The 7,805-nt window shown below is 37.4% G+C and overlaps 2 protein-coding genes across 3 annotated transcripts; both read left to right on the top strand.

Annotated features, from left to right (window-relative positions):
- Positions 246–3,657, top strand: LOC104721595 (triadin). The gene is made up of 6 exons (XM_010439615.2): positions 246–542; positions 629–761; positions 862–965; positions 1,420–1,564; positions 1,653–1,796; positions 1,887–3,657. Exons 1-6 carry the CDS (start codon positions 502–504, stop codon positions 3,450–3,452), a joined length of 2,133 nt encoding a protein of 710 aa, XP_010437917.1. The 5' UTR covers positions 246–501; the 3' UTR covers positions 3,453–3,657.
- Positions 3,776–7,266, top strand: LOC104721596 (NADPH:adrenodoxin oxidoreductase, mitochondrial). 2 transcript variants are annotated; one of them, XM_019233090.1, is made up of 14 exons: positions 3,776–3,865; positions 3,994–4,125; positions 4,224–4,328; positions 4,444–4,557; positions 4,657–4,710; positions 4,844–4,960; positions 5,180–5,289; positions 5,397–5,470; positions 5,770–5,831; positions 5,948–6,149; positions 6,305–6,365; positions 6,472–6,539; positions 6,638–6,783; positions 6,861–7,266. In XM_019233090.1, the coding sequence occupies exons 2-14, from the start codon at positions 4,003–4,005 to the stop codon at positions 7,083–7,085; spliced, it is 1,461 nt and encodes a 486-aa protein (XP_019088635.1). In that variant the 5' UTR covers positions 3,776–3,865; positions 3,994–4,002; the 3' UTR covers positions 7,086–7,266. The 2 variants fall into 2 exon arrangements, with proteins under 2 accessions (XP_019088635.1, XP_019088636.1); XM_019233091.1 differs by having other exon boundaries at positions 3,786–4,125; positions 4,657–4,705.

Below are 7,805 nucleotides of genomic sequence, written 5' to 3'. Positions count from 1 at the left end.
GTCGGTGAATTAATTAATTTCTTTCGTTACATTAAATTGGTGCAGGTCTACGGAATCCATGCAAATGAGCTAAGGTGGAGCCACGCGCACCAGATCATTTCCAACCAATCCCACTAAAATATTAGATTTGATTCCTCAACAGTCAACACCTCCCTTAAAGACGTACTATTGAATTCTCCAAAATACCCTTTGTAACGTTAACATTAACAAAAAGTCAAAACGTAGTCGTTTCTTTTAATTGATCTGAGAAAAAGCACTTTGAAGAGAGAGTTCACCAATCACCTCCACCATTACCACCTCCACCATGTTCTCTACAGCTTGAGATGCGGATTCTTTGAGCTTTCGTTTTTGAATACCAAAATCAAAAATAATAAAGAGAGAGAGAACCACCAACAGAGCCGAAGGAAATAAATACGCTCTCTCTCTCTCTCTCATCTCGAGCTGTGATAACTCTCGGAATCTGGGGTTTTTATGTTGATTTGATCAATCGTTGTTGTGGAGATGTTTGATGGTATCTTAGGGCGTGGTTTTGCTCCCAAGGGGTTTGTCTTCTTCTTTATCTTTTAATTTCTTGCGTTTAATGTTTGGGTAAATCGATTTTAACGGTTGTGGTTTTTGATTTGACCAGAAAACCACTGATAAAACTGACTAAGAATCGGATCGATGTTCTTCGGAGGAAGAGGAGTGCTACGATCAAGTTTCTCAAGAAGGATTTGGCTGATCTTATCATTAACGGTCATGACGCCAATGCTTATAGCAGGGTTAGGCATAATTAAGGTTTTTTTGTTTTATTGATTCGTTTTTAAGATTTCAACTAATTGATTTCGGAATTTTTTTTTTTTGTTTTTAAATGGGGAACAGGCTGGAGGGCTTCTTGATGAATTAAGGAATCTCTGGAATCTTGACTTTGTTGAGCACACCTGTGATTTCTTATACAAGCAGCTCCCTACGATGCAAAAGTTGCCGTAAGTTTCAGTTTCAATGCCTTTTTACTATGTATGTGATTTCCATGTTAGCCACTTTTTTTTTTTTTTTTTTTTTNGTGTTAATCGTTCTGCCAATCTTTTTAGGTTTTGGATTTCTTAATTTTTTGGGATTGTGAAGTATTCCATGAGTAGTTGTAACATACTCTTGACTATATGAGAAGTTGTTTTCTGAACATTCTCTCTGCCACATCAGTGTGTGTTAGGTTTTTCTATTGAATATCAGGTTCCTTAGCATACTTTAAAGATCTTGGACTTATGTCAATTACCTCATGTTTTGGCATTTTCTTATTCACACTGTCACTGTTTTCTTAGTTATGGGAATTGCCTTCTGTGGCTTAGTGGAACATTCTCAAAGAATAACTGAAGTATCTTGTTCTAGGTGGAAACATGTATTGGTTCATTAGTTGATTTGTGTCTTTTTTTTATTTCCCAGGGAATGTCCAGAAGAGTGTCGTGAAGCTGTGTCATCGTTAATGTTTGCAGCCTCTGGATTTTCTGAGATGCCTGAGCTGCGTGAACTGAGGCAAATGTTTCACGAAAAATACGCAGATTCACTTGGATTGTTTGTTAACCAAGAGGTAAGCGCTTTTCTAGTGTACCCAATTCTCAGTTAGACTCATCTGGAAAACTTATACACAACTAAGCACTTACTTGTTTCTCTTGTAGCTTGTTGAGAATATGTCATCAAAGCCATTTTCTATGGAGAAGAAAGTGAAGTTAATGGAAGATGTTGCATTGGAGTTCTCTATTCGTTGGGATTCCAAAGATTTTGAGAAAAGGATTCTGAGACAGAATAGTACTTCAGTAAAGGTATGACCATCAGTAATTTGTATTAGGGGACAATTAACTGAAATATTTGGATATAGATTGAATTATGATTTCTCTTGTGCACATTAACAGGAGACCCCAAAAAGCACTTACGACAAGTACAAGCATGTAGACAAGCCTGTAGACAGAAACATGGCCTTGCCAAAAAGAGAAGAGTTTGATAATGGGCTTAGCTTGAACAGAAAAAAGGCTGAGGCATCAGAAAGAAGAGATCCTTTGTTTCGACCTGATAAAGAAAGTTATCAGAATGGTCTCAGAGGAAACCAGCATGGGCTAACATCTAAAGAAAGGTCAGACAATGTTAGCCACGCCTCCAGATCAGAAAGCAAGGACAATAAGGCAGAAAGGAAAGAGTTTCATTTGCAACCTAAGCAAGCACCTGCGAGAGAAAGACATCAGCCTATTTTTAACGAAGGTGACACTATCGTGATGAAGGTCAAGAGTGAGAAAACCGAGGCTATTGCCCCAGAAAGGAAAGAGTCTTATTTACAATCTAAGCAAGAACCGTCTAGAGTAAGACATCAACCTATTTTTAACGAAGGTGACACTATAGTAATGAAGGTCAAGCGTGAGAACCATGTTCAAGGGAATGGACATCAAAATGGTGTAGTTGGTGCGCATAAGAAAACAGAGGTTAATGCTTCAGAGAAACTTAAGCCTAACAGCAAGTTAGTTATCGGATTTAAACAAGAGAGTTTCTTTCAAGGATACAAACATGAGAAAAATGAAGAGCATGCGCATCAGAAAGTGGAAGACAATACCTCAAGACCTCCGAAGCCAAGTAGCAAGCCAAAGAGAGCGGAATCTATTGATCCAGGTTCAAGATACCGTAATGGTTGGGAGAGTAAAGAAAATGCAGTTCTTGTGGGAAAGAGCAAGGAAGAAGATCCATCTGGTGGTAACGTTAATGGTGGTGGGTATGAATATGATCATGCAAATCCAGCAAGGAAAGTTGAGGAGCGAGAAACAGAGAGAATGAAAGCACCTTTCTACAAATCCCTTCCACCTCCGTACGTTAAATCTATTAGTAAAGGAAGGAATGAAAAAGCTGAAGCTTCAGACAACACTGAGGCTCGTTTTGATGGCAAAGAAGGAAATCATCCAGACACTGATAAGAATATTTCTGGGGCAGAGAAGGGAAATGAAGGAGGTCATCATCAAGGGAATGACATAGATAATGCATCTCTGAAACGGCGAAGTAGTAGAAGAAAACACATAGTACAATCAGTCGGTGATGATCACACAAGAAGCGGAAGAAGGGAAAACTCAAGGAAAGGCCTTCAGGTCTTAGTTGATGAGGATGAGAAGGACAGTGAGGAAAAGATAATGGATAAACTTCTCATGCATTACAGTAAGAAGCCTTCAAGTTACGAAAAGAACGGTGCGCAACAAGAATCCAAAAGCAGACGTACACATCTAAAAAAAGGAGAATCTGATGAAGAGATGATTTATCAACCCGTCAGGTCACGTTCACTACCCCCTGAACAATGGGCGGAGCCATCTGAATTACCTAGGAAAACATTTGCCCGTGCAGCCTCGTTTCAGCCAGAACGTTCCAGTGAAGCTAAGCACGTTCACCCAAAGTTACCAAACTATGAAGATTTGGCTGCCAGATTTGCAGAGCTTAAAGGAAGTTAGATATATCTATACAGTTGATGCGTAGAAAACATAGATTGAGATTAAATATCCCTATTACTTACTACACATGATTGATTTACTTCTTCATAGTACTTTGTCCCATATTGCATGTATTATCTTGGGTTTGTTATATACTAGTTGGAGCTAGGAGAGTGACACATTGTTATGGACCCCTAAATGTTGTTGATCAGTTGTTTTGCTCTTAGATTTCATCTAATCAGTAACAAAATTTTAAACGCCCAGGTCGTAGCCTATGTACTCAAAACTTACCAAGATAAGGGAAAAGGTCAACGAACGCCCTTCTAAAGCCAAAAAAAGTCAACGTGAACTGCACAGTGAGCTAGAAATCCCCAAATTCGTTCACAAACCCTAAATTCTTTCTTCTTCTTCTTCCAATTTTTTCCCCAGCAAGTGTGGGATACCTATCCTTCTCATCTTCATCTTCCTCAAATTTTTTCAAAATTGAATCGTATACAACAACTATCTCATTAACAGAATTGTGTTGGATCTCTCTAAGCATAATTGTTTTTTTTTTTTGAAGTCTCTGAGAATGAGTAGAAGATATCTAGCACGATATTTGGTATCTAGATACTTCTCATCCTCGGTTTCTCCCCGTCCTCTGCACGTTTGCATCGTTGGGAGTGGACCTGCTGGTTTCTATACTGCTGACAAGGTTGGTTTTAACTTCTTCTTCTCTCGTTTGAACATCATTCTGAAATTAACGACTCTTAACTCGTGATTTTTGATGATGGCTGTTTTTTTTTTTTTTAGTTGTTGAAGGCGCATGAAGGAGCACGCATTGATATTATCGATCGGTTGCCCACACCTTTCGGACTTGTTCGCTCCGGTGTTGCGCCTGATCATCCTGAAACTAAGGTAACCACCACAACTGATTAGCTTAATCTTGTTTAGACACAGAGAGAGAGAGAGAGAGAGAGAGATTAGGATGTTCTTCCATTGAGCTTAATCTCAACCACAATGCTTTCTACAGATTGCTATTAATCAGTTCTCACGAGTTGCACAACACGAACGTTGCTCTTTCTATGGGAATGTAAAGCTTGGATCGGATTTATTGCTTTCTGAGCTACGGGATTTGTATCACGTTGTAAGTATGATTCTTATAAGCAACTTATTAGCTCAAATGTATTCGTAGGAACTAAAGGAAAGATTAATCATTTAACATATATAATCATGTTTTGTTTAGGTTGTACTTGCATATGGTGCTGAAAGTGACAAAGATCTTGGCATTCCAGGTGAGGTATGTCCATTACAATTTTTTTTTATGTTGCGGAATTAGGTGTTTAAATGTGTGTTTTGACATAAGTTGGTGGACTTTGGTTGCTTATACTTGTTGGATATCCGTTCTGATGTTAAAAAGTTGACTTTGGTAGACTTTGAGTGGCATATACTCTGCAAGAGAATTCGTCTGGTGGTATAATGGGCATCCCGACTACAGCAGTTTGAAACCTGACTTGACAAGTTCCGACACAGCTGTCATTCTTGGCCAGGTACTCTAATTATGGTTTGCGATCCTCCTTTTGCCAAAAACGTCTTAAATTTTAAAGATTCAGATAATTCTACTTGGCAGGTCTCACATTCTAGAATTTCAGACTTCTCACAGTTTCCAGAAACAATGTTATAAAGCAATAACAGTTTGATGCCAACAGTTTTCAGTAAATACATTTCTCAAGACCTCTCTGACTGACATATGATCCTTCAAATCGTAGGGTAATGTAGCTCTAGATGTTGCTCGGATTCTCTTAAGACCGACAACAGAGTTGGCGTCAACTGATATTGCTAGGCATGCTTTATCTGCGCTGGAAGAAAGCTCTATAAGGTCCATTTATGATTTAACCACTTAACTAGTTGATTCTTGTCCTATTCCATCTTTCGTATAGTTGACAACCAACTATAGTCCCTGATACAAAGTTGTAATGTGGTCAGGAAGGTGTTTCTCGTTGGAAGACGGGGGCCAGTTCAAGCAGCATTAACTGCTAAAGAGCTTCGAGAAGTTCTTGGTATCATTCATATTTGAATCATATACTGAGCTTTTGATTCCTTTTAATAGATCCCATAAAAATGTTGAAGAAGAAACAATATAAGAAAATCAATTGTGTGCGGGTTTTATAATATGCTGGTCTTGACCTTCTCAGTTTTTTTGTGGGATAATGACATAACGTAAAGTCTCTGATTTCTATGACTTCTTTTCAAGATCTTCCTATCTTTTCGTTACCTGCATCTTTAATGCTTTGTTGTCCATTGACCGTTGTTATTTTTCATTGATATGAATTTAAACGCATATATTTTTATAATGCAGGGATTAAGAACATGCATATTCGAATAAAGGAGACTGACTTGAGTGTAACTCCTGCTGATGAGGTACTTGTGTTACTGCTTTTCAATTAAAGTAAGGCTGAACTCTGTTATTTACATTTTAGTGAAATTGTTGATACTCGACAAACCTTTTGTTGACGCTCTTCTTTTTATTTTCGAAGGAAGAAATGAAAAATAGTAGAATCAGAAAGAGGATTTATGAATTACTGTCCAAGGCTGCAGCAGCAGCAGGAACATCTGAATCAGACCCTGATCAACGAGAGCTGCACTTTGTTTTCTTCCGCCAACCTGACCGGTTTTTAGAGTCGAATGAAAGGAAGGGCCACGTTTCCGGTGTAAACTTGGAAAAAACCATTCTTGAAAGTAAGTGCACCTCTAAGTGAATCTTTTGGCATATCCTGTGGTTCTTCCGTCGATTTATTAGCTGCTATTGGAGACACTAAAAATGGAATGGTGATTTCCTTGGATACAATAGTGTATTTAGCTAATAATTCATCCATAACTCTTGTAACTTGTAGGTGCTGGAAGCGGAAAACAACTTGCAGTTGGTACCGGAGAGTTTGAGGATCTTAACTGCAGGTAATATGCTTTTCAATGAAAGGTCCTCACTCCTCAGTATATTTCTGTTGTAATAGTTATACCAATAATCATAAAAAATCAAATGAAAGCATATCCAATTGTGCAGTTTGGTGCTGAAGGCCATTGGTTACAAGTCGGTTCCAATCAACGGTTTACCCTTTGATCACAAGAAAGGTGGTATAGTATAGAAGTGTGGTCTGATTAATATGTTTATGAGAAAAGTTTTTTTTAGTTCTTCTAACTTTTTGTGTTCCCCAATTGCATGTTTCAAGGTGTGGTCCCAAATGTAAGAGGTCGAGTGGTTAGTCAACCGGTAGAAGGCTTATCACAAACTGAGCGGGGCTTATACGTATGTGGATGGCTCAAAAGAGGACCAGTTGGCATAATTGCCACAAACCTATACTGTGCTGAGGAAACGGTAAGCATTACACTTCTCCACCCTGAACAGAAAACTGATGTTCGTTAACTGGGAGACAAAAAATGTGTTTGTTGCAGGTTGGTAGCATAAGCGAAGACATAGAAGAAGGTGTTTTTACGAGCTCAAAAGAAGGAAGCAAAGGACTGATGCAATTGCTGGAGAAGAGAGAGGTGAAGAAGGTAGATTTTAGTGGGTGGGAGAAGGTTGATGCCAAGGAAAAACAAATGGGGAGTGAGAGAAACAAACCCAGAGAAAAGTTAGTCACATGGGACGATCTTTTAGCAGCAGCAGCTGCCAACTAGATCATTCTTATTTTTTCAGTTAATAAAATCACTGAAATTTTTTTTTGGTAGGATTTAATAAAATCAATCATATAGTGTGGTAATTAGTAAACGAAGTTATTTTTTCAAATACAATTCCATATTGTTTTACTTAATGTAATATGTGATATTATAACGTTTACTTTAGAAGTTTATTCTTTTATTTTTTTGGCAAACTAGAAGTGTATTCTAAACAGTAAACAGATATAGATTTGTTCTTACTCAGATGTTTAGCATTTGTTTGTTTGTTGAACGAATTAGATGTTTTAAGTATATTTTAAATGTGAAATAAAAGCTTAGTATTCTGATTTTAATGATAGTTTAAGTTAATTGAATGCAAATATATCTCTGTGACAGCCTGTTTAAAGTAATAATGGGATTAATTTAAAATATTTATTTCAATAATCTGTTTCCAGGTTCTACATATAGATTAATTAAAATTATTTAAATCTTATATTGAAAGCTAAAGCTGTTTCAGAGATATGAAATTGAATTTGATCAGCCATTGTAATTTAAATGATATGAGATTTGTGTTGAGAACGTGGCATCTATATCTCTCTTAGACTTCATATAAATACATGATGGGATTAATAAGTATTGTGACTCTCAAATTTCAACTCAAACATAGATACATCTTCAAATCAAGAGTAAAATAGTGACCTCTCTCAATTGATTTCCTCTCTACACCTTCTAATTGTTTTT

The sequence above is a fragment of the Camelina sativa genome, chromosome 11 (genome assembly GCF_000633955.1).
Source record: "Camelina sativa cultivar DH55 chromosome 11, Cs, whole genome shotgun sequence".
NCBI classification, from domain to species: Eukaryota; Viridiplantae; Streptophyta; class Magnoliopsida; order Brassicales; family Brassicaceae; genus Camelina; species Camelina sativa.
Note: the sequence above shows the minus strand (reverse complement) of the source record. Positions and strands in the feature narration are given on the sequence as shown.

Coding starts and splice junctions, on each gene's coding strand:
- LOC104721595 (XM_010439615.2), top strand. CDS start 502: ATGTTTGATGGTATCTTAGGGCGTGGTTTTGCTCCCAAGGG. Junction 762..861: donor ACGCCAATGCTTATAGCAGG/GTTAGGCATAAT, acceptor AATGGGGAACAG/GCTGGAGGGCTTCTTGATGA. Junction 1,797..1,886: donor AGAATAGTACTTCAGTAAAG/GTATGACCATCA, acceptor GCACATTAACAG/GAGACCCCAAAAAGCACTTA.
- LOC104721596 (XM_019233090.1), top strand. CDS start 4,003: ATGAGTAGAAGATATCTAGCACGATATTTGGTATCTAGATACTTCTCA. Junction 5,290..5,396: donor CTGGAAGAAAGCTCTATAAG/GTCCATTTATGA, acceptor TAATGTGGTCAG/GAAGGTGTTTCTCGTTGGAA. Junction 6,784..6,860: donor TATACTGTGCTGAGGAAACG/GTAAGCATTACA, acceptor TGTTTGTTGCAG/GTTGGTAGCATAAGCGAAGA.